The following is a 27077-nucleotide window of genomic DNA, read 5'->3' on the forward strand; positions in this document are numbered from 1 at the left end:
ACTACCATTTTATTTCTTCCCTTTTGTTTTTTCTTTGGGTTTTCTTGTGCAATATTTTTTTTTTTATTTTTTTCTTACAAGATGATCTGCTTTGTCTCTTTCTTTGATTGCATGTATGTTTAACTCCATTTCAAAGCGGAACTTTGAACTCGATTTTTCTGATATTTTTTCTTTGAGTTTTCTAATTTGGTGGATTTACCGCCAATTTTTTATGTGTTTAAGGTCACTTTGTATTTATCTTTCAAGGTTTTGGAATCCTCTTTCAAGGTTTTGGAATCCCTTGCAATGTCCACCATTCCCATGACTATGACTACAAAGTTATTTCGTATAATTATTGACATCTAGAAAAAATGGCCCAGGAGTGGAACTGTTCTGGCCATCGATTTCCAGGTTGACGGTTCGACCATCCGGTTCGAACGAATGACCCATTCTGATAACAAAAATTTAAAAAATAAAAATGGCCAAAAACCGTTTAACGGGTCGACCGTCTGGGCCAATGGATCGTTGACTGATTCAACGATTTTTGGCGAGAGACCGGCTTTGACAATATTGCAATTCCAACCCCTGCTAAGCAGGAACCCCTCCGCTAGTGCTTAGATTCCGTGACTTCTATTATCACTTATCAATACCTTCATTGGCTGAAGTGTCAGAACAACGGGTACCTTCGCGTAGAGAGTGAAGAACAGTGAAATTCATAATACTATGGATTTGCATAACTTTTCTGTACGTGTAAAAGGCTAGGCAGGTGCACTAGCCACCGTCTCGGCGATCAGCTCCGTTTGACTCTTAACCAGTTTTTTGGAAAAAAAGACCTATTTGATTTGAACAACGGTTTCTGACCATTTTTTAGAATCGGATGGTTAAACCATTAGCCCAAAATCAGTGGCCAAAGCGGATTCAGTTGTATCGATTTTTAAAACATTGGTAATTAAAGAAAGCAAAACGAAGAAGTCCATTACCATCCCTCACAAGACTTCCACTATCACCACTATCCCTAGAATTAATTTTCAAGCAATCTATCTCACATTTCTTCTTTTGATTGAGTTGGGACGCTAGGAGTGGGGACAAAATAGGAGCAACTTACCTCACGAAGCCATACATTTTCACCTATGCAAATGAAATTTGTAGCATAGGCAAACATGAAGTTTTGTGTGCATGTCCCCCACCCCACTACAACGAGGCGTTATATGTTAGACTTGAGTTAAAGATTGTGTTTGGTACCATTTTTGTTTATTCCTGAAACATTGGATCGATCAATATAAATTGGTGAAAAATTTAAATTATCACTTCGTATAAGGGAGTCATTTTTTAAAAAAATTAATGTACAAGATTAATCATTGACGTTTAGAGTTGAAATGTCTAATTTGACATTTTAAGGTGAAAGCAACAAATTGTATTGATCCACCTAAGACATTTTGATATAAAAAACATGTCTTACAAATTTGTATTGGCCAATCCCAAAACACAATGCTCCATTTGGGATCAGTATAAAATCGTGAAAGTGACGTTGCTTTTTGAAAAACACAATGGGTGGAAGAGTGTAAGATTTATATCGATAAAATCGATGCAGTTTTTACATCGATTATCGATGTAAAACTTTATGTCATGATGAGGTTTTACATCAGTTATCAACGTAAAACTCAACTCCATCCAAACGCACACTAAATTGAACCGGGATAGAGTTTTACGTTGATCATAATAACACGCTCCTTTCAAACACCTAAAAAACCAAACTGATGTAAACATCGGTTCTTGATTTATATCGCTTCAAAATGCAGCCTTAGGGATTAATTACATGATATATGTGAGACCCACTGGCACTAGGGTTCAAAATTTCTACACAAGTGGCTGATACAACTTCTTTTAAGGCTTTTTTTTTCCCTGAAAAAACGAAGAAGAAAAAGACATGCACGAGGTTCAAAGTATGTATAACCCCCTTTCATCGTATCAGGATGTATTATTACTTTGAACCGTGATCGATACAAGAATAGCCTACTTTTCCAGTGATGCCTTAAAACATCTGATCCATTGCTCACAAGGTTGTTTAACGAGGTATGTAACCAATCATGATTTTCAAAACCGGACAGGACCAGATGATGATCGGAAAAATTGGGAATCGATTAGGTGATCGGTTCTGTTTTACCCCAGAACCATTATTTCGCCAAAAACCGTTGGTGAATTGTTCAATGGTTTGGTTGTTTTTATTTTTTTAAATTTTTTAATTTTTTGTCAAAATGGACCATCCGTTCGGTTCGAATGGTTTAGCTATTCAACCCAGGAATCGGACCCTTGACCGATTCGATTTTAAAAACCTTGTAACCGATCATGAGTGACTAGGCTTAGTGTTCCATTGAGTTCAGCTTCAATCAGTGCAAAACCCATTCCAACACCCTTTACAACCTTGCACTAGGAATATCTCCCTACTTATGTGCTTTATTTCATGGGGAGATATTCTCAATGCAAGATTGGGAGAGGCGGTTTGAATAGTGTGAACAGTGACTTGCACTGACTAAAGCCGATCTCTGTTCCATTGGGCATGGGTCAGGGTCACATGGATATGAGACCGGATCTGCTTCTCAATAGGGCGCCTCACACCGACCTGATACACATCCTACCGTGCACTGGAACATCTTCCGTACTTATAAATTATTATTCACGGAAAGATGTTTCCAATGTAGAACAGGATCTGCTTCTCACATAGGGGTGCCTCGTAGGCACATCCATCGTGCATTGGGAATATCTCCCATGAATAATAATTTATAAATACGAGAGATGTTCCCAATGCATGGTAGGATGTGCATATGAGGTTTGTGTAAAGTGCCCTGGTGAGGAGCAGATCCGGTCTCTTCCAATGCACAACAGATGTGCCTGTGAAGTGCCCTTTGTGAGGAGCATCCCATGGATACGTACAATATTGTGAATCAGTGTGAATGAATGCATAGTGACTTAGTGGACTCCGGATCTCCTGCCCACAAAAACCCTGCCCATGCCTATTCCCAATACACCACCCCCCATGAATCGGGAACATCTCCCCGCTCATAATACTACGCGGAGGATGAGGTGTTCTCCATGTGCGACTATTATAAACGTAGGCAGGAGATCCGGACTCGAGTTAGTGAGTCTGGATCACCAAGAGATCCCAAGTTCCCAACTCTCTCAAGTCTGGGGCTAAGGCTAAGTTCCAACAAAAAAGAGTTTCTCTGTATACTTGGCATTTGGCAATGAATTTGAGAGATTGATATCGAAATGACCAGCCATTTTGCTTAGATAGTTAGATCCCACCCCGAGGACTGAGTCGACAATGTCCGACTCTATAAGCTGGTATTCATCAAAATTCAGATTTCCCTTAAAGAAATACAGTGACAGTCTATACAAAAAAATTACAGTGGTAACGAAGTGAGAAAGTAAAGCCATTTTCTTCGAATTGTGAAGCACCGAAGAGGGAAAGCTCAGATGGTGTTTAACAGGATAGCAGTATTGGCGGTGTCGAAACCCTTAGTTTTCAAGGCAGAGCAATCCATGGCGTCGGAGCTGCCAACTGATCGTACGAGTTACAGGAGAGCTTCTACCCGCAAAGGCGACATCGTCTTCGTCGTCAACCCCAAAGGCACACTCTTATATCCATGCCATCCTTTTTGCTATTCTTTTTTTGATGAAGTTCCAGCATTTAGAAACTTTTGATCTCTTCAATTCTTCCAAATCAGGCGCAAATGGCCGGACTGGTAAAGAGTGGAAGAAATTAGTTCCATATCTTAGGTCTCGTCTGGATGGAGTTTATAATGTGAGTATGCCCTTTTCATTAGTTTTGGTGTGGGTTTGCAATAATGTTTAAGTGGTTTTCTATATTTTAGGTGCTTTTGAGCACGAATTTCTGGGATCCTTCTTTTGTTATCACATCGTTTAAAGTGAATTCTTCTCTTGAGAGTATTCTTTATACTCCACAATTTGCATTTCCTATCTATGTTATTTGTTTTTCTTATTGTTTTTAGTGTTAATCCTTGAAGACTTCTTTGGAAATTGTTTTCGTTATTATATTGCATTTTTTTATTCAACTTTCTTGGGCACGCAATATTTCCTTTTCGGTTAGCTTTTTGGACTAGTGCTTGGATGACAATTTAAACTGAAACACATCTTAGAAATACTGCAGTTTTCATTTTTTTTTTTTAAATTTGTTCTTTTACAGTTCCTGTCGAGATTCATTCTCTTGGTAGGTTTATTGATTCATTTTGTCTCCAGATATGATTGACGAATTCTTTGTCTCCTATTGGCCTGTCTAAATAGTAAATTATCAAACCAGTCACTAATCTTAGGCTAAAAGTTTGTATTAGAGCTTGTTTGTGATTACTGGGAGATTTCAGAGATTAATGTATCACTTCGACATGTTTATTTATTTTTCTAATGATATCTAAGGACAAACTGTTGTGACAGTGAACCAAGGCAAACAGTAGGACATAATCGACACACTATATGCATCATATGGCAATTTGAGGTAACAAGACTAGGGGGTTGTTTGATAACAGATGAAGTGTCTAACTGAATGATTCATTTCTTTGTCTTGTAATGGATAAAATAATTAAATAATAGAATATTCGAGGTTACAATAATCAACCCAACACCAGATTCAGCCACTAAGGAGCTCACAAGTCACAACTAGAGCTGCAATGGGTCAGGTCTACCTGACAGAACCAAACCAACTGAACTGATTATGTTGGTTTTGGTTCTGGTTTGTGCCCCAATTAATAATTGGGTTGGAATTGGTTTTGTTCTCCCAGACCAATTAAGAGTTAAGACCTGAAACTGATTATATAGTTAATAATATATAGAGGTCTCCTGGTTTTCTTGTAATTTTTGTTACATTTTATGTCTAAAGGGTAAATTTCATAAACAGTAGATGAAATAATTTTTGTTTAGCAATATTCCAAGTATAATCGGGTCTAATCAGGTCAGACCTGATTATCCTGTTAATAATTGGTTCAATTCTGGGTCTGTCTTATAAAACTGATTAATAATTGTTTTGGGACTGGTCCACCCTATCCCAAACCAGACCAGGCCCATTGACAGCTCTACTCACAGTCTCCTTATTTGCTACAGGAGAAAGCCATAATTTATTTAGTTCAACCACTCCAGCTGTTATCAAATGGCTCTTGACATCTGGGGAAATCAGGATGATGTTTCATGTGGCGTGCAATTCTACATTCTATTGAGATGCCATGGCTAGAAAAAAGTTATATGTTTAAGGCAACTGTCTTGGAAAAATACTATTGTTCATTATTTTGAAGTGTCAAAATCAAAGGATACATAAGGAATGGAAATAGGGTGGGGATTATACTCCCCATCCCCGTCCTTGATCCTTGTCGGGGAGAAAAATGAACCTCCATTCCATCCCTGATTTTTGATGGAGGTGGGTTCCTCATGGGGTTCTGAATACCCTAATTTTGTTTTAATTAAAAGCTTGCTTTGGGCTTGAAGGGCATAAGAAGCCATATATGACTGGGAAAAAGATTTACTTAAAAGAAAGAAAAATATCATTAATCTAGTAACATCTATTTGAGTTGAATTGAATAGAAATCTAACTCGCATAACACCATAATAGCCACCTTCAATTTTGGGTTTGGGTGACCTATCTCACTTGGAAAAAAAGCATGATGGATAAACCTTTATGTCATTATTTTTCACACGATAAAGTTCCAACAACACAACAATAACAATCCAACACCTATAGCTAACTAAAACAGAGTAAGTCACCAAGATAACATAGAAGTTGAATTTGTTAAACATACAACACTAAATAGAAAACATGAAGGCCCCAATTAATGCCAGGAAGAGGAAAGGTCAACAATCAGCTAAGGGGGGGGGTGGAAATAATTGAACAATTAATCACATGAGGGCAATTATAGCTGGAGGGAACAAGGAGAGTCTTGGGGCATTTATTGCTATGTCAGTTATGAATAAGAAGAGTTTTTGGGCATTTATAACTAGGCCAGCTGGGCATTTATAGAGGGAGTCAGTTATGCTATCAGTAGAGTATAAGAAGGGGCTTTGGGGGATGGGGGTGGCATGTTTTTCTTTGAGTGAAGAATATTGTGAGTGTTTGTGAGAGTCGGCGGTCTCTCGAAGAACCGACCAACTGTTAATGTTTTCTGCTGAATGAATACTAGTTTCTTTTGTTGATGTTCGAGTGTGAACTCTGCTGTGAGTCTGAGAACTGTGTGTGAAGTTTCTGGGTCATATCAAAACACTAAACTAGAAAATAACATATATATATATGTAGTGGCATTATTGTAATTATATATAACTATTTTCAAAATTTAAAATATAACGGGTTGGCAGCTCGAGTGGGGATTTCACTCCCATTTATGTCCTCGGTCTCGATTGGGTATCCCAATTATTCCTTGTCCCTATCCTCGTCCTCGCCAGAGCAATCCCTATACTCGATTGGGGAGGTCGAGTACCCAATGGGGACAAGGAAAATTGCCATCACTATACATACTGGAGTAATTTTTTTTTTCGAAAAAGATAATTATATTGACAAAGTGTACATGGGGGGATGTACATATAAGAGAGTTTTTTCCCCAAAACATAAATCAAACCAAAAGTTATGGTAAGGAAGCTGATACTTGTCTCAGTATCCTACAATACTACACCCACATGGCAATTTTGAAAACATGAAATATCTTAAGCACTATAGAAGGGGATGCGCGTATTAGAGTCATGAAAATAATATAGTTGCTCATCCATGATCAACAAACAACAAGAACCATGGGACTTCCTCTTGAATATGTTCTAATGTTGGTTGTTGCACCCTTATACATATCCTTAATTAGGTCCACATACCTATTTAGCACTCCTTTTCCAAGACCCACTGTATTACCTCTCTAGGGAAGGGACTTTATCATATGCTTTCTCTAGATCAATGAACATCATGTGAAGGTCTCTCTGATTCTCTTTAAAATTTTCTATCAATCCTCTAAAAAAAAGATAGCTCCTATGGTTCATCTCCCATGTTGTAACCTTTGCTCAATTATTTTTTTTCCCAAAGTTTCATGATTTGGATCATAAGTTTAATCCCACAATAATTATCACAACTTTGTATATTGTATTTATTCTTAAATATAGGCACCATAATGCTTTTTTTTTCATGCATCTTCTTTTCTTTCATTATCTTATTGAATAGTTAATATCAAGCCACATCAGCTTATCTATTCCATACCTTTCCACACTTCTATTAGAATCCCATATTGTTTTAATGCCTTTCCCTTCTTTGTCTTATTTAACGCCTCCTTCATTTTAGTAATTCTAATTTTATGAAGGTACATGCTTTTTTAACACTATTAGAGTTACTAATCTTTCCTCCTTTACTACCCTCTACATGTTATTCATTTAATAAAATTTCAAAATAGTTTTTATTTTATTTTCTTGATTTTTCATTTTTTACCAAGATTCTTTGGTCTTCCTCTTTAATGCACCTAATATGGTTCAAATCTTTTGTCTTTTCTTTCTCTCATATTTGCTAGTTTATAAATTCCATTTTCCCCTCTTTAGGCTCAGTTTTAGAAGAGTGCAAATACAAATATGTACAGTGCAAACCTTGTATTTGTACTGTATATATTTGTACTTACACTCTTCCCAAACTGAGGCTTTAGTGCCTAATTGTGGTAGAGACCATCATATTCCTTAAATTTAATCTCACTTGTTTTCTTTTTAATTTATGATTTAATTTGTTTAAGCTTTCCCCATTTTTAGTCATTTGCCAATTTTTATAATTGGCTCATTTTAATTTGATTATATTTTGAATCTCTTCATTTCACCACCTAATTTCTTTATTACTTTGCCATCTTCCTTTAAATTCTCCTAAAACGATTTTTAGCTACTTTTTTTTATTTATGTAATTAGCCATTTTGAGCCATGTATCTTTAATCTTCCCATCTAAATTCCATTCTCCTTTTGCTATGCTTGTCTCTAAAACATGTGGGTTTTTCTCCTTTTAGGTTTTACCATTTAATTTCTTGGACATTTATTTTTTCTTATTTCTCTTGATATACATCTATCACCACTAATTTATGTTGTGTTGTTAAGCTTTCCCCTGAAATAATGCTGCAATCCTTACACATCATTCACTCTATTCTCCTAGTAAGGAAAATATTTATTTGACTTATATTTAATCCACTTAATGCTATTAAGCGATTATCTTTCTTTTTGAAACATGTGTGTACTTTAGACATATTGTAAACTATTGTAAATTCTAAAATTGTATCTCTTGTTTTATACCTCTCCCCAAGCCCAAATTCTCCATGTACCATATCATATCCTACACTTCTTTAGGCCATATGCCCATTTAGACTCCCTCCTATAAAAATCTCATTTTTATTTAGAATTTCTTCGATTGGTCCTTCTAAGTTTTCTTGTAAACCCACTTATGTTAATGAATTCACCTAAAACAAGTCTAATTAAAATTATTCTATTTCTAATTCTTTTAACATTTGCAATTTCATTTTTTTAGATCCTTATCTACTATAATTTCTAATCTCTTTCTATTTTTTACTTCTCCTATGTAACATAATTTGTTGCCATCAATTTCTTTGTTTTTTCCCTTTCTTTTAGTTTCTTATAAGCATTCAATATTAATCCTTTTACTAATTCTATAGTCTTTCCTGTTAATGTTCCTACATTCCAAGTGGCTAATCGAATTCATATTTCTTGGACTAACTTCTTTACCCACCCTTGTCCAAAAGGATGTGGGAATCCTTGCTCATTTTCTGGCACAACCAGGCATAGTTGTGATGTGTCTCTTCTGGGGAATGCCCTAGCATACCCTTGCCCATTTGATGCCAAACTCGGTTTAAGGTATAGTGTGTCGCTTCTAGGAAATGCCATGGCAAAAGTTAGGATCCATGGCCATAAGAGTTTGGCAAAAGTTTTAATGCTAGATGCCAACCTAATGCAACCATCTTTAGGATATCAAAAATAATTTCCCATTCCACTCCTTTCACACAACCCAACAAATTCAAAAGAGAACATGGACCATAAGATAGTATCCCTACTACCAAAGTTGAAAGGAAAAAAGAATCAAATCTCACATTGATGGAGGGAATAATTAGGATATCTAAAACTATGAATGGTAAAACTCCCAAAGAAAAGAGATGACTAGATAAATTGGAATAAGTGGTGAATTGACTTCCCCACAGGCTTTGCACATAGTGGAGAGTGCAGCAATTGTGGAGTTGTATCCCCCTCATTATAAAGGTGATCCATATGCACTATCAAGGAAGATGAGCTACATGAAAGCCTCTAAATGAGGGGTAACCCCTTTTCCCTGAATTCTGCTATAATTAGTCATTTTCATCTTCATGATTCCTCGGGCAAGAACAATGTAAAACGAGTTTTTACTAATACAAGATTTAAGAGAGGGTAACTGTAAATTGTAAAAGGAAAACAAAAGAAGGAAAGGGGTTATCAGTTATCACAAAAAGGAAGGAAAAAGCAAAGTGTCCTTCCTTTTATCTTTCTCTTCTCTTCTTTCTATTTATCTCAAATCCCTTTAATGCTTTATGTTTCAATGTAAAACCCTGAAACAAATTTAAGTAATATATGTAATGCATGATGTTTTAAATAAAATACAATTTAAGTAATTTAACAGATATGATAATAAAGCACATCTATTGCTGATCCAAAAAATAAATAAATAAAATAAAGCACATCTTTGGTAATAATGTTATATAGGGTGGCCACCTTGCAATTTTTGTTGCTTGGGTGGGTGACTTGTCACCCAGTCAATGCCTATATGATGCATTGACAACTATTCCTTTACGAACCTTTTCTGGAAACTGATATATTTTCCAATATGTTATGCATTTTTGGTTGATGCCTTATTGAAATTAATAGCATTTTTATTTCTTAACCTTTTCTCTATAATGTGTCTAGATATGTGAATCTTTTACTTCGGGTCCTTCTCATGCTATCGACATAACGAGGGAGGTACATCTTTTCCATTGATTTAAAATATGGATGAATTTAGCTCAGATAAGGGGCTTTTAAACTTGTTTTTATAATTGCTTTGTTTTGAATGGTCTAATGGCATGCACAGGCTATTCGGGAAGGGGCTGATGGTGTGATAGCGGTTGGAGGTGATGGTACTCTCCATGAGGTATGGGATGCTTTTCCATGTTGTTTTGAGGAGATGTTGTTACAATACTGTGGCTTAATTGGATGGTACCGGGAATTTCTCATTGTTGATTGTATTTGTTTTTTCATAAGGTGAATGTTGATAGGTGTGTGTTGCTCTAGTGCGACAGCTCCCCACCCCTCATCAGGAGTAACTCTTTTTGGAATTTAAAAACTTTTGCTCCATCTCTGTTGTTTGGGTGAAGTGAGTACACATAGGTTATGTTTTGTAGACAGTTTTTGTAACTCTTCAAGTTGGCCTGGGTCTTGCCTATAAGATTTGCACATAGATTTTCTTTTGCATTGGTTATGGATGGGTTGGCTATTAGCTAAACAAGGGGCAGAAAGGGATTCACTGTTTTGGGCTAAGCTGTAACTATAGTGTGTTTTTTCTTTCTTTTTTTCCTTTTCATGAGGTTCTTTGCTGCTCTTGGAAGATAAGTGTGTTTGTCTTCCTCTTGTAAATCTTCTATTGATGATTTAATGAAAGTGTTATTGATAAAAAAAAATGGATGGGTTGACTACAAATTTATAGCAGTTCACCTTGTTTAAATTGTTCACTAATCTTTGAGGTTTTTAGTCAATTAGTAATAGTAAATGCATGAACCGTTAAATGGCTGACAAGGAATATCTCAGTCAGGTTTCAGTGGGTCAGCAGATCAGCAAATGCAATGGCTGATTCTTTGGCCAAGCAAGGGGTGTCAAGGGGAGATCTGTTTTGGGCCACTTTGTAACTGTGTTTTAGGCTTGTGTTTGTTTAGTGTTTATGACTCAGTCCTAGGGGGAGGTAACACCTCGTGCCTCTTCCTAGGCTGAATGTACTACTATTTTTTGAATTAATAAAACTACTCTCATTTATCAAAAAAAAAAAGTAAATGCATGAACCAGTTTTAGTTTTATTGATAAAAACCAGTTTTAGGTTTGTTGGGGTTCAGACCTGTGCCTGAGCCATGTGTTGAAATCTAAGAGGCTGGTTGGGACTGGGTTATCATAACGAGCACGGCCTGGTCCGTCTGCAACAAATCGAGGGTGAGCCCTCCTCTTTCCTTGAGCGTAGAACTGGATACCAAGGTCTTTTTCGGGAGAGACTGATGGTAACCCCTTAGCCCCCCTTTCCTTCTTTTCTGGTCTGCCCTTGCTAGGACCCTCTGGGATCCTTTTATAGAAAGGATTCTCTGTCTTGTCTTTTTGTCCAGGTGGGATTGGGAGTCTCTTATTACATCTAATTCCCTAGGGCCCTATTTGTTCCGGGGATCGTTCTTGTAGTATCTTGTACTATCCTGTTTTTTGTCTCCATTGGGGATCTTGCCCTGGTGCCACCATGCTGGTCATAAATGCTTACCACCTACTCGCTTTGCCAGTCATTTAATGTGGGCTGACGTGGTGCAACCCCAAAGTCTCCCCATCCTACCAAGCCTTGCTCAGTTCAACATGCTCAGAGATTTCTTTCACGCTTGGTTCTACATTTTCGTGGTGGTTGGTTTCTTGGCCCAGTCCGTGTGCATGTCAAGATGTCCTTAATAAATATCCTGTCAACTTAGTCAAACTTGCCTTTTCATCTTGCGACCCATGGTGGATCACCATCTCTTGGATGCCGGACTTCATCATAGTAACAACAAGGTTAAAAAATGAATGAAGAAATGGATAAGATTTATGGCCAATAGATACTCAAACTCGCTTAGGAACAGTTAATGTTTTATTTAACTTGTTTACTAATAGCACGATTGAGGTTATTAGAGAATGAATAAATGCAGTATTAGAAGAACAATGAAAAGATACTTTAAAATCAAAAGACTTCGAGATAAATGGAACTAGGACAAAAATACATGGATCAATTTTAGGATAAAGAAATGAATGGAGGAATGACTAGGATTTATGGGCAAGAAATACTCAAAGTGGTCTAGGAACAAGTAAAGTTTCTTCTCATCATACCTATTCCTTCTTTGTTGATTCTAATAAGGTTGCATTTGGCATTCCTTATTTTAAGACATGCCCTTTTTGCAGTTAAAAGTTCAGTGTTCATAGGGGCGTTTTAACTGCAAAAAGGAGATAAGTCCTTAAAATAAGGAATGCCAAATGCAGCCTAAATCTACCTTTAATGTGGAATCTTGGGTTTAAGAGGGGCTTAAGAGATCTAGGATGCGAGTAACTCATCAGTCACTTGGAAAGCCTACTCAACTTGACATCCCAATTATGTAAGATTGTTGACATGAATTGTATTTTTGAAAACAAGAGTTGTGAGGAAAATAAAATGGCAGGTAAAATCAAGGAAATGCTGTTTTCTTGGTTGTCTTTTGTTTAAAGGAGCATAATAGCACTTTTTTTTTTGACAAGAGTCTTCTGTTTCTGCAATCAGTTTTCTGTTCATCTTTGTGTATTCCCAATGTACAGTTCCTTGTTGTACATGGGTCTTGGCATTTTGATTTAATACAATCTGTTGAGTTTTGGGTTGATATTACTTGTTTTATTTACATAATATAGTTAGGGAGTTAATGGGCCTTAGGCCCATTAGTTTATTTTTAAGTTAAAAGTGCTTATTCAGTTCTTACAAGTAGCCGACTTACTAAGGGCATACTTGTCTTTGTACCCTCTTTTATTTGTAAGTATATAATCTAATGAAAGGGGCGGCCAAACCTAATTTTTGGCTTCACCCATTCTCTTCTATCTCTCTTCTCTTTCTTTCTCAACTGAAACATTTTCTTCTCTTTCTTTTCTTCTGTCTTTTACAGTTTTTATATCAAAACAGGTCATCCAAACTTTTCCACTTGGTATCAGAGCAAGTTTAAAGATTTTTTTTGAGCTGCTCCATGCAGCCCTAGATCAACCGACTGCATGATGAAGTAAAGGGTTGATCAAAGACTTCAGGTAAGCCCAGTTTTTGGATTTTTTTGGTGGATTTGCAATCCCTTGTAGTTGGTCTAGGGTTTAACACCAAAATTGGGAAGGACTGGAGAAAGGGGGAGAGTCCTGATTTAGTAGGACTCTTCAATTTTGACTTAGGAAGTGGCGCTCTAGTTTTCTAAGGTTCCTTGAGGTTTTCTGAAGGGGTAGGTTCAAGTCCCAACCTTTTTTGAGGTCTCTGGAGGGAGCGACAACCTCTTCTCTCTCTTCTCCCGTTCCCACAGAAAAGGGAATCTTTGGAAGGAGGGGCTTTTAGGGTACTAGGAAGGTGTTTGAGGTTTCTAAAGGAGATAAATACCTTTCTTTTCATCTCAAATTGATTTCCTAATCTATTTTGGGAGTTATGGAGGGCTGTGGAGTTAAAAACAAATTTGTAGGTGAAATGAGATTTGGGGGGAGGAGGTGTTGGAGACCTCTTCAGGGCCGGGACCATCACTGTAGTTAAGTTGGATGGTACAAACTATGTAGAATGGTCACAATCTACAAAGAATGCCATTTGTGCTCGTGGGAAATTGAGGTATGTCACCGCTAAAAAAAAGAAACCTGAAACTAACTACTCCCGGTGGGTACAGGAGAACTACATGGTGATGACTTGGTTGTGCAATTCCATGTTACCCCATATTAGTAAGAACTTTTTATGGGCTAACACAACTATTGGGAAGGAGTAGTAGAAACCTATTCACAGAATGAGAATGTTGCTAGAGCCTACTAGTTGAAAAACCAGGTGATTACTACTAGGCAGGGAGATAAGTCTGTTGCTATTTATTTTTCAGCCCTCAAAACCTTATGGTAGGAGATAGACCATTTGGAGACTGTGGTTTGGGAAAGTAGCAAAGATGCAACAACTTATCAGAAGCTGGTAGAGAAGAATATGGTTTTTGAGTTTCTAGCTGGACTTAACCCTGAGTATGACATTGCACAACAACATATTCTTTCCTGAGATAGTGTAACTCTCTCTCTCTCTCTCTCTCAGGCATATGCCTTTGTGTCTAGAGAGAAGAGTAGGAGGAATGTGATGATGAGGAACCCATGCCTTAAACAGTCAGCCATGGTTAGCACAGTGAAGCCTAAACCGAGTGGGGACAAGGATGGAAATGACCTGAGGAAGGAGGATAAGAATGATCTAATCTGTGACTACTATAAGAAACCTAAACATACCAGAGATACCTGCTTGAAGCCACCTTGTACCGGGATGGCTCAAAAACAAGAATGATGTGAATATGGCAGTGACCGGTGATTTATCAAGGCCACCTACTACGACCTCTTTAGAGTCTGTTGTAGCAGCTACAATGAGGGCTGAATTGGAGAGATATGGGCAGTTTCTGAATCAGAGGGATATAGCCAGTTCTAACTCATTATTAGGTGGACAACAAGGCGCAGGTGGATCGGGAGGTAGCCATTCTACTTTGTTTGCGTATATAGGTAGTTCACATCCCACTACAAATTATGTATCCACTATAGGTAAGGGGGGACCTCCCTAGATTATAGACTCAGGAGCCTCAGAACATATGGCCAATATTTCCACCATTTTCTCCTCATATCACCTCTGCTTTGGCAGAGATAGAGTTTCCACAGTAGATGGATCACATGTTCCCATTGCTAAGAAAGGGTCTGTCAGGATAACTGATACCATTACCCTACCTTCTGTTCTTCATGTTCCTAGATTGAGCACTAATCTTTTATCTGTTAGTATCTTGACAAAGAATTTGAACTGTTTAGTAATTTTCTCTTGGTCATTGTGTTTTATAGGATTTGGAATCAAAGAGGACGATTGTGAGGTGAATGGAATCTATCTTCTTGATGTGCTTCCCAGTCATCGGAGTCATCATGTTAGCAGGAGCATTAAGTCAGAGTCAGTGAGTCAGGTTATGCTTTGGCATAATCGGTTAAGGCATTTGTCTTTTTCTTCTTTGCACTTTTTGTTTCTCAAATTGTTTGAGTTTGTTAGTTGGTCCGGCTTGGAGTGTGAGGGTTGCCAACTTGGAAAGCAAATGCTTCAGAAGGTGAACTAGTGAAGAATGTTGTAAGGTATCAGAGGTTAGTGGGGTGGTTGCTATACTTATGTATGACACGACTAGACATCTCTTATGTAGTGAGTGTGGTGAGTCAATACATGCATGCTTCACGAGTTCAACATTGGGAGGTTATTGACAGGATACTTTCCTATTTGAAGGGGCACCTAGGTATAGGTATATTGTTTGCTGACCATGGACAGTTGAAGTTAGAAGCTTACATAGATGCTGATTGGGCAGGGTGTCTAGATGACAAGAGATCTACATTAGGGGTTTGCACTCTTTTTAGAGGTAATCTAGTTTCATGGAAAAGTAAGAAACAAACAATTGTGGCAAGGTCAAGTGTAGAAGCTGAATACAGAGCCATGGCACATGGTGTTTTATATCTCCTTTGGATCCGTTCCTTGTTAGGGGAGATTGGAGTTGAGGCTAAAGAATCCATGCTGCTATATTGTGACAATCAAGCAGCAATTAACATTGCTTACAACCCAGTTCAGCATGATAGGACGAAGCATATTAGAAGGATAGACACTTTATAAGGGAAAGGGTGACATCGGGAGAAGTTTGCTTATCATATATTGCATCTAACTTGCAGCTTGTTGATGTTCTTATAAAAGGTGTTGCAAGAAACAAGATGGAGCATGATCTATGGAAGTTGGAAATGTGTGACATTTATTCCCAACTTGAGGGGGAGTGTTGATTTTTGGGCTGATATTACTTGTTTATATTTACATAATATAGTTAGGGAGTTATTGGGCCTTAGGTCCATTAGTTTATTTTTTAAGTTAAGAGTGCTTATTCAGTTCTTACAAGTAGCCAGCTTACCAGGGGCATACTTGTCTTTGTACCCTGTTTTATTTGTGAGTATATAATCTAATGAAAGAGGCGACCAGACCTAATTTTTGGCTTCTCCCATTCTCTTCTATCTCTCTTCTCTTTCTTTTTCAGCTGAAACATTTTCTTCTCTTTCTTTTACAGTTTTTATATCAAAGTAGGCCATCCAAACTTTTCTACTCAATCTATACTTTACCTGTCCTCAGGAAAAAAATGATTGCATAAGTGGGACCTGATAAGTTGAACAAAAGTTCACTGAGATGGGTTGGGCATAAATTGAAGTTTGAGAATCTATGGTAAAACATAGTTGCGTTTTTCTGTTAATAAAAGGTCAGAATGTTGTGAACCACTTGTTTAGTTGTGTTTATTTATTATTAATGAAAATTTTGAAGTACTTCTAATTACCAAAAAAAAAATCTATGCTTTAAGATGGAGGAGTTGGCAGCTGAAAGGGCTTTCTAAAGAAGGCAAGGTTATTTGGGGAGTAGGACCAGCTTTAGTAGTTTGGACAATATGTATGGAAAGGAACAAAAGACTGTTTGAAAACTTACAGAAGAGAATTTACTGAAAGGTTGTTGGGGTAGGTTGTATTCTTGGGTCGGAACACACATTGTTCAGGAATAGGCCTTATAGCTCCTTTTTTTACTCTGGAGCTCTTTCTGTATCTATGCACACAGAATATACAGATTAAAAGATGTACAGATCTGTTTGGGCACTACACAGCTCCTTGTTGTGCAGATTTGATTTGTTTTTGAGTAATATAATTCTTTACATTTTCCTCAAAAGAAAAAAAAAAGATGGAGGATATGGCCCTAGACTGTGTAGAATTGTGCAGCAGGATACATATACACCCAAATAGTTCAAATACATGTTTGTTGGTTCAGCTGAATTGAATACTTATGTACCAAGAAAGGATGACAAATTGATGGCAAAGACTTGTAAGATGATTGCTTTTAGCTATTTATGGGTATTTCCATATCTACTGTTGGCAGGCAATAACATTGTTACTCCACATGCCTACAATATTGTCACCGACTTATGTTATAATACTATCTCTTGTACTCCACATAGTGTTGGTAGTGTTCACTAGGGAACATGTCGGTTCCAATAAAATTTTATGTTGCTACCCATGAAGTGGAAATGGAAATATGTTGTGGAAACTATCTTCTACTCCACATGGTAATATGTCAATTCCGGTAAAATTTTGTGTCACTACCCATGGAAATGGAAATATTAAAGAAGTTAGGGACATTTTAAACCATGGTTCAGATCAGGTACCCAATTTGAAGAATTTTCATTGCCTCCAGGCCACTTCAAAATCTAACAAATATCCAATCCAGGACCACTCAGAGAGAATGATGCAGACAATGGGAGAAAATAACTATATTTTAAACTCTCAAACTTTCCAGCTTCAGTTCTTCCAATTACTCAGGTTTCTTCATCTCAAACAACCTACTCAGGTTTCTTCATCCCAAGTTGCAATAATTGTAAATTTTTCTTTTAGTTATGACGGAAAGAAAATTATGCAAGTCCTTCAAAACAAATTAAAAAGTTAAAAAAATCTAGTAATTTTTGTTTAACATAAACTCTGACATGAATTAGGTATTGAATCAATGGGCTGCACAGTCAACTGTAGACCTTAAAAGAAGCTAATCGTCATGCCTATAAGCACGTGTGTGCCCCTTTTCTTATTTATTTCCTACTTGGAGATATTTGTCATGTGATTGAACTTCTTGGAACAGGCTTAACATTGATAGGTAGTCTGTTTAGCATTTGTTGATCATAGGCTTTGATGAAGGGGAATTTGACCCGACCTCGCAATCACCCGACACGTGGCGAAAACAAGCAACTCGGGACAGTAGAGCGCCCGAAGCGAGCACCGAAAGCAAGTCCAAGCTCACTACTGAGCCCGAACTTCACCAGACCGCTTTAAAAGGAGCCCGAGCTCCCTACCAAGAGTCCGAGCTCCCTACAGGGAGTCCGAGCTCCCTATTAAGAACCCGAGCTCCCTACTGAGAACTCGAGCTCCCTGCAAGGAGCACGAACTATATTGGGCCCCAAGCCTCACAAAGCTGTGACCCGAGCTGGCCCATGGCAGCTCGGAACACTCCCCAAACCGAACTCAAGACATCTCGCTCGCCACTCCAACACTTCGCTTCCGAAACACCAGGCTGACCAAACGTACCTGACACCAAGGACGTCCGTATCCAAGGGCGACACACCTGACTGATTTGGGATCTGATGCCTGACAGCCGCACTTCAAACGCCCTCCTGCTACCGCCACTTGCCACCGTCGTTACTAGCCGCAGAGACGGCTCCGACAAAAGGAGCAGTGGCGGTTCTGTCCGGCCAGAGGAAATGACATCCGAACTGGCAGGAGTTCAGAAGTAATCATGCCCGATCTGACAGAAGCCTGGAAGTGAGTGCGCGAGGTGGTTATAAAAGGCTCCTACCCCACAAGAATGAGGTATGCTAACTTTTGCGCTATCTGGTCTATCTTGCCTTTGAAAGACTCTAACTTGAGCTTCGGAGCCCTTACGCCGGGTTCTCCCCGGAGCTTCTCTTCTCCCTCCGTTTCAGGTCCCTGCCACCCAGTTCAGAGGCAAGATCGTTGACAGCTAAGATCGGCCGGATTGTGCATCATCAATTGGCGCCGTCTGTGGGAACGCTTCAAAAGGCCTCCCTCCAAAACTCTCATACCCCTTTCTTCTTCTTTGAAAAACTCAATACTCATGGCCTCTTCCAGCAACGCCGGACGCGGCACAGAGACAAACACCACCGGGGAACAGCCTCAAGTTCCCGTGGTGTGTGTTGGGCAGTTCACCATCCTCTCGGTGGACGGAATTCCCAATCTGAATACGCCACAAGCAGTGGCGCCTGTAAACCTACCTGCCACAAACATCCCCTTTCCTCTCCCCATCGAGACTACCTTCACTGAACCAACCGCCGTCCCCCTGGCAGCTAGCCAAAATTGGTTGGACGACCTAATGTAGTGCATGCGGGCAATGCAAGCCCAGATGCAACAATTCCAGCAACACCAGCTTCATCAGCACCAAGTGTTGCACAACCTCTCCCAGTATCACTATCAACAACAGTTCCCTCAACTGCCACCGAACCAACCACTACTTCCACCTCGCCACCCTGCTCCGAAGCCGGTCAAGGCCTCTCCGCAGGATGGGCGCCTCCACCAAGGAAAGGCCTCCAGGCCCCAGAACCCCCAAAACAGCCAGGCCTCGTACCCAGGCCGGAGAGAGAAAAGTCATCCCCGCCTCGCAGCTCGCAGGCGGGTCGGGAACCTCACCCGCGAGATCGGCACCTTGGGGCTCCAAACTAGAGTTCCCACTCGTGGAAAACCGATTCGGCGCACTGGCAGCAGCGGACTACCAGCACTCCGGGCCCATCGAGCTCGGCAACACGGAGGCCAGCAGCGCCAGTACAAGGCCCACTCAGCAGCGAAGGCGCCGTCGAGGTCGACGAACCGCCACCCGCGTCCTGTCAGAGCTCAGAGGCAAAGGCGAGACGAGCTCGGACGAGGTAGGAGTTGCCCCGATTCTCTCAGTTCCTTCCCCCCTCGCGTCAGAACTCCTGGCAGTCCCCTTGCCCAGAGATTTCAAGCTCCCGCCTCTAAACAAGTATGACGGGTCCTTTGACCCCAACGACCACGTTGACGCTTTCTAGTCCCAAATGCACCTCGCCAGAGCCAGCGAATCATGCATGTGCGTGGCTTTCACCACCACCCTCAAGGGGATAGCCCTTACTTGGTACAGGAACCTGGCCCCCGGGTCGATAAAGTGTTGGGCTTAGTTCGTGTAGGTCTTCACTGCACACTTTGTCACCAGCAAACGGTGCCCCAGAGCAGAGGAAAGCATCTTCGGGGTAGTCCAAAGGGAAGGAGAACCCATACGGGGCTACATCAAACGATTCAATGAAGCATGCTTACAGATATCGCGGTTAGACCCCGCGGTGCAGCTCGCCGCAGCAAAAAGAGGGGTGACGCACAAAGAGTTCAAATGGCACATGGTAGCTAACCAGCCCGCGACTGTGGCCGAGTTCCTCAAGCTCGCGGACAAGTTCATGAGGACGGAGGAGGAAATCAACCAACGAACCGAGGGCGGAAATGAGAAAAGAAAGAGGGATGGCGAGCCCTCTAACTCAGCCGACCGAAAAAACCCGGCCCGGGACCCAAAACCGAACCAGTCGTTCCGAGCTCCCCTACCAGTTCGGACGGATTACACGCCACTGAACACAAGGCGGACCGAGATCTTAATGACGATCAAGGACGCCCCGTACGTGAAATGGCCACCTCGCCTAAAGGGAAATCCAAACGAAAGAAACAAGAATTTGTATTGTAGTTTCCATAGGGACCATGGTCACAGAACCGAGCAGTGCAATAACCTTCGAGACGAAATAGAGGGGTTCATCCGTCGCGGATACTTGAGAAACTTTGTACAGCACAACAATAATAGCAATAAAGCGGATCGGCCAGGCGAGCACGAAAAGGACGCCCCCGAAACTAGCAGCATGCCTGCCGAACCGTTGCAGCGACAGCCTCCGGTAGAGAGGCCAATTCGGGGAAACATCCATGTAATTGTGGGAGATTCGGTGGTAGCGGGGTGTACATCGGCGGCAGCCTGGACTTCAGTTCGCGAAGCGGTCCTCGAGGAGCGGAACCCTCCAAAAAGACTAAAGACCGAAGAGCTAATCCTCTTCACAGAAGACGACGCGCGAGGAGTTCGCTACCCCCACGATGACGCACTTGTCATTAAACTAAGGATCAGCGACTTCGAGGTTAGATGCGTACTCGTAGATTCGGGCAGCTCGGCGGACATCCTCTTCAAATCAGCGTTTGATCGGCTATAGCTGTCGTGGAGCGAACTAAAGCCCGCAAACACTCCCCTGGTGGGCTTCAGCGGAGAGGAAGTCAGGCCCCTTGGAAAAATAATGGTGCCTGTGGAAGTCGGCACGTGGCCTTGTGCGGTCAGACTCAACCACGACTTCCTGGTGGTCACGACCCCCTCCCCATACAATGCCATAATAGGGTGGCCAATCACGCATACCCTGCGGGCGGTGGTCTCCACCTACTATTTGGCCATGAAGTTCCCTACGAACTTCGGTGTGGGGGTAGCGCGGGGCGACCAGCTCGAGTCCCGCAAGTGCTACGTTGCCGCCCTAAAGGGAAAGACCAAGGCGGCCGGCGACCTCGATCTGGAGCGGCCCGCGGAACAAGGCGAAGAACGAGCCTCGCCCACAGAAGAAAAAGTCGCGATCCCAACCTCGCCTACAGACCCAGCTCGCGCACTCCAGATTGGTGCTTCCGTCAAAGAACCCCTACGGACCGAACTGGTAAGGTTTTTACTCCAAAATTTAGATATTTTTGCATGGTCCGCAGCCGATATGCCCGGTATTGACCCTGGTCTTATAACTCACAAACTTAACAATGACCCTTTAGTCAGACCCGTTAGACAGAAGAAACGGAACTTAGCCCCAGAGCGCTGGAAGGCAGTCGACGAGGAAGTCGAGAAGCTCCTCGCGACAGACTTCATAAGGGAAGTCCATTATCCGAGCTGGGTGGCCAACCCTGTGCTGGTGAAAAAGGCGAACGGCAAGTGGCGCATGTGCGTCGACTACACCGACCTGAACCGAGCTTGCCCGAAAGACTGCTTCCCCCTTCCTAGGATCGACCGCCTAGTGGACGCGACCTCGGGACATGAATTGCTAAGCTTCCTGGATGCCTACTCAGGCTACAACCAAATCCGGATGGACCAGTCCGACGAGGAAAAAACCAGCTTCATAACCGAGTTCGGTCTATACTGTTACAAGGTCACGCCCTTCGGGTTAAAAAATGCCGGGGCGACCTTCCAAAGACTTGTAAATAGGCTGTTTCGGCCCCTGATTGGCACAAAGATAGAGTGTTATGTAGACAACATGGTTGTCAAGACACGGTTTTCACAAGAACTAATAAAAGACTTGGACTCTGTCTTCCAAATCCTGCGTCAGTTTAGCATGAAATTGAACCCCAACAAATGTGTCTTTGGCGTCACCTCGGGCAAATTCCTAGGCTACGTTGTCAATCGGCGCGGTATCGAGGCCAACCCGGACAAGATAAAAGCCATCAGATATGAGACCGCCTCGGAAAGTAAAAGAAGTTAAGAGGCTAAACGGCCGCATAGCCGCTCTAAGCCGCTTCATGTCCAAGTCGGTAGATCGCTGCCTACCCTTCTTCAAAGCAATCAAAGGCAAAGGGTTCGAATGGACCCAAGACTGCCAGCTCGCGTTTGACGAGCTAAAAGGTTACCTCGCCAGTGTGCCAACCTTAGCTCGGCCCGAGGAAGGCGAAGTCTTAGAACTGTACCTCTCGGCTAGCGACGAGGTGGTCAGTTCGGTACTAGTAAAGGAAGCAGACCGGGTCCAACGACCCATATATTATGTTAGTAAAATCTTGTAGGGAGCAGAGACAAGGTACCCGTAGATAGAAAAGCTAGCGTACGCACTGGTGATAGCAGCACGGAAACTCCGCCCGTACTTCCAGGCTCACACCGTCATCGTCCTGACCGACAAACCTCTGAGACAAGTTTTACTCAAACCCGAGGTTTCCGGCCGACTGACGAAGTGGGCCATCGAACTCAGCGAGTACGATCTCCAGTACAAGCCAAGAACTGCCATTAAGGCCCAAGCCTTGGCAGATTTTATCGCAGAATGCACGTTTAGCCTCGAAGCCCCTGAGCCGGTCGAGCCCGAGATCCCTAGTTCGGGCGAGCTCGGAGCTCCCAAGCCAAACGAGTCCGAACCCCGTGAAGTAGCAGCCAGTGTAGCATCCCTCCCGGTTAGACCAAGCGCGAACTGGGATGAGGAGGCCTGGATCCTTCACGTAAATGGCTCCTCGAACCAACAAGGCAGCGGGGCTGGAATAGTGCTATGCGGCCCGAGCGGAACAAAGCTGGAATACGCACTACGCTTTGAGTTCGCGGCATCCAACAACGAGGCGGAGTACGAGGCACTGATAGCCGGGCTAAACCTAGCGCACAAGGTTGGAGCAAAGCACATGGTTATCTGCAGTGATTCCCAGCTCGTGGTCAACCAAGTTACAGGCGAATACGAAGCGCGCGAGCTCACAATGATTGCATATTTGGCAAAAGTAAAGGAGGCTCTGCTCAGCTTCCAGTCACACTTCATCAAGCAAATCCCGAGGTCAGAGAACGCTGAGGCCGACGCCCTGTCCCAACTAGCTAGCACGAGCCACAACGCCAGGAGAACCGTGTACGTAGAGGACTTACCTCGGCCCAGCATTCTCGGTGGGGCAGAAGAGGTCGCTCCCGTCACTGAAGCAGAGCCGAGCTGGATCGACCCACTCGTGAGCTTCCTGCTAGACGGAACCCTCCCCGCGGACCGCAACGCAGCCAAGAGGGTGCATCGCCAGGCAGCCAAATACGTCATGATAGACGAACGGTTGTACCGACGATCCTACACGCTCCCCTACCTGCGATGCTTGCGCTCAGCCGAAGCCGAGTTGGTACTCCGCGACACCCATGAAGGCTTGTGCGGCGGACACCTCGGGGGCAGAGCCCTCGCCCAAAAAGCACTTCGACAAGGATACTACTGGCCAACGATGAAGACAGAGGCAATCGAGCTCGTCAGAAAATGCGACAAGTGTCAGAAGCATTCCAACATCCACCAATAGCCCGCTGCCGACCTCAAATACCTCACCAGCCCATGGCCCTTCGCCCAATGGGGCATCGACCTCCTGGGGCCATTCCCACCAGCGACAGGCGGGAGAAAATTCCTAGTGGTGGCAGTAGATTACTTCACAAAGTGGATAGAAGCTGAACCCTTGGCAATAGTTACAGCCCGAAACATACAGAACTTCTTTTGGAAGAACATTGTATGCCGCTTCGGGCTACCTCGGGTACTGATCTCCGACAACGGCAAACAGTTCGAAGATATCAAGTTCCAAGAATGGTGCCAAAGTATGGGAATTAGTCAGAACTTCACGTCGGTCGCACAACCGCAGGCAAATGGCCAAACAGAAGTAATGAACAGAGCCATCCTCCGCGGATTGAAAGCACTATTAGACCGAGCCAAAGGTTTGTGGGCAGACGAACTACCAAGTGTTCTATGGGCTCACCGAACCACGGAAAAAACCGCCACAGGAGAGACCCCCTTTAACCTCACCTACGGCACCGAGGCGGTGATCCCGGCGGAAATCGAAGTGCCTACGTTGCGACTAGAAGCGTACGACGAACAGACAAACGAGGGCGAGTTACGTACCAATCTCGACCTACTGGACGAAGTGAGAGACCTCGCGCACATCCGAACTGCGGCCTACCAACAGAAGGTAGCTCGGTATTATAACGCGCGAGTAAAGAAGAGGAACTTCCGCGTCGGCGACCTGGTTCTCCGTAAGGTCATGGTGCCCGAACCGGCGTAGGGAAACTTGGACCAAACTGGGAAGGACCCTACAGAGTAAAGAAAGAACTCGGTGGGGGAGCATACGAGCTCGGAACCCTAGAAGGAAAACAAGTACCCCGAGCATGGAACGTCGTCAACTTAAGAAGATACTACCTATAAACCACCAAGGCAAGTACCCCGAAGCCTAGGTAGAAAACGAACTGAAGGACCGAAATGGTCAGTTCGGCAAAAAACGCAGCTCGAAGACAGGACAACCAGCAATTAAACAAAAAGCCATTTCAGTTCAGATAAATGTGTACATTCAAAAAAAAAAGCCATTTTACAAGCCAGGGGCTACTTCATCATTATCAGAAGCCACTTCGACAACACCCGAAGGACCTGCCTCCCCCTCGGAGTCCGGTTCGGCATCCGCAGCATTGGCCATCTCTTGAGTAATGCGCGAAGTGGATATGGCGCTGGTATCGAGCTCAGGGTATGTATTCCGGATCATCCACCGGCTTAGCTTGAAACCCCTCCTGTAGGAGTCCACCATCAGATCATCGAAATCCGGCGAAGCAATATAATCACTGACAGCTTTTTTCTTCGCGCCCTCGATGCCTTGAGAGAAGATCTGAGTCCTCTCCCTGATATCCTCCTGAAGATACTCGACATGATGCTGCAGGTCCAGCTTCAATTCCGCCATATGCTTCACCACCACTCCCATGGCCTCAACATCTCTCTGAGACCTCGCTTGCCTAGACCGCGCAAGGCGAGCAGCCTCCTCAGCAGCACGAGCAGCCTCCTCAGCAGCTGTGGTTATAAAAGGCTCCTACCCCCCAGGAACGAGGTAGGAGGCTGCTCGTGCTGCTGAGGAGGCTGCTCGCCTTGCGCGGTCTAGGCAAGCGAGGTCTCAGAGAGATGCTGAGGCCATGGGAGTGGTGGTGAAGCATATGGCGGAATTGAAGCTGGACCTGCAGCATTAGGTCGAGTATCTTCAGGAGGATATCAGGGAGAGGACTCAGATCTTCTCTCAAGGCATCGAGGACGCGAAGAAAAAAGCTGTCAGTGATTATATTGCTTCGCCGGATTTCAATGATCTGATGGTGGACTCCTACAGAAGGGGTTTCAAGCTAAGCCGGTGGATGATCCGGAATACGTACCCTGAGCTCAATACCAGCGCCATATCCACTTCGTGCATTACTCAAGAGATGGCCAATGCTGCGGATGCCGAACCGGACTCCGAGGGGGAGGCAGGTCCTTCGGGTGTTGTCGAAGTTGCTTCTGATAATGATGAAGTAGCCCCTGATTTGTAAAATGGCTTTTTTTTTTTGAATGTACACCTTTATCTGAAATGAAATGGCTTTTTGTTTAAGTGCTGGTTGTCCTGTCTTCGAGCTGACTTCCACAGGCACCGTTATTTTTCCACAGGCCACGTGCCAACTTCCACAGGCATCGTTATTTTTCCGAGGGGCCTGACTTCCTCTCCGCTGAAGCCCTCCAGGGGAGTATTTGCGGGCTTTAGTTCGCTCCTCGGCAGCTGTAGCCGATCAAACGCTGATTTGAAGAGGATGTCTGCCGAGCTGCCCGAATCTACGAGTACACGTCTAACCTCGAAGTCGCTGATTCTTAGTTTAATGACAAGCGCGTCATAGTGAGGGTAGCGAACTCCTCGCGCATCGTCTTCCATGAAGAGGATTGGCTCTTCGGTCTTTGGCCTTTTCGGAGGGTTCCGCTCATCGAGGACTGCTTCGCGAACTGAAGTCCGGGCTGCCGCCGATGTACACCCCGCTACCACCGAACTTCCCACAATTACATGGATGTTTCCCCGAATTAGCCTCTCTACCGGAGGCTGTCGCTGCAACGGTTCGGCAGGCATGCTGCTAGTTTCAGGGGCGTCCTTTTCGTGCTCGCCTGGCCGATCCGCTTTATTGCTATTATTGTTGTGCTGTACAAAGTTTCTTAAGTATCCGCGACGGATGAGCCCCTCTATTTCGTCTCGGAGGTTATTGCACTACTCGGTACTGTGACCATGGTCTTTATGGAAACTACAATACAAATTCTTGTTTCTTTCGTTTGGATTTCCCTTTAGGCGTGGTGGCCATTTCACGTACGGGGCGTCCTTGATCGTCATTAAGATCTCGGTCCGCCTTGTGTTCAGTGGCGTGTAATCCGTCCGGACTGGTGGGGGAGCTCGGAACGACTGGTTTGGTTTTGGGTCCCGGGCCGGGTTTTTTCGGTCGGCTGAGTTAGAGGGCTCGCCATCCCTCTTTCTTTTCTCGTTTCCGCCCTCGGTTCGTTGGTTGATTTCCTCCTCCGTCCTCATGAACTTGTCCGCGAGCTTGAGGAACTCGGCCACGGTCGCGGGCTGGTTAGCTACCATGTGCCATTTGAACTCTTTGTGCATCACCCCTCTTTTTGCTGCAGCGAGCTGCACCGTGGGGCCTAACCGCGGTATCTGTAAGCATGCTTCATTGAATCATTTGATGTAGCCCCGTATGGGTTCTCCTTCCCTTTGGACTACCCCGAAGATGCTTTCCTCTGTTCTGGGGCACCGTTTGCTGGTGACAAAGTGTGCAGTGAAGACCTGCACGAACTGAGCCCAACACTTTATCGACCCGGGGGCCAGGTTCCTGTACCAAGTGCCGGCTACCCCCTTGAGGGTGGTGGTGAAAGCCACGCACATGCATGATTCGCTGGCTCTGGCGAGGTGCATTTGGGACTGGAAAGCGTCAACGTGGTTGTTGGGGTTGAAGGACCCGTCATACTTGTCTAGAGGCGGGAGCT

The 27077-nt window shown here is 43.2% G+C and overlaps 1 protein-coding gene across 3 annotated transcripts in view; it reads left to right on the forward strand.

Moving 5' to 3' along the window:
- The first annotated feature begins 3074 nt into the window (after window positions 1-3074).
- Window positions 3075-27077, forward strand: part of LCBK2 (Diacylglycerol kinase family protein) — a 29992-nt gene continuing 5989 nt past the window's right edge. For all 3 annotated transcript variants that reach the window (XM_010263036.3, XM_010263035.3, XM_088895519.1), the window contains exons 1-4: window positions 3075-3607; window positions 3705-3781; window positions 9922-9975; window positions 10085-10144. In XM_010263036.3, coding sequence (XP_010261338.1) covers window positions 3454-3607; window positions 3705-3781; window positions 9922-9975; window positions 10085-10144 — 345 coding nt within the window. In that variant the 5' untranslated portion in view covers window positions 3075-3453. The remainder of the gene's footprint in view (window positions 3608-3704; window positions 3782-9921; window positions 9976-10084; window positions 10145-27077) is intronic.

The sequence above is a fragment of the Nelumbo nucifera genome, chromosome 1 (genome assembly GCF_055504915.1).
Source record: "Nelumbo nucifera cultivar China Antique chromosome 1, China Antique-T2T, whole genome shotgun sequence".
Taxonomy (NCBI): Eukaryota; Viridiplantae; Streptophyta; class Magnoliopsida; order Proteales; family Nelumbonaceae; genus Nelumbo; species Nelumbo nucifera.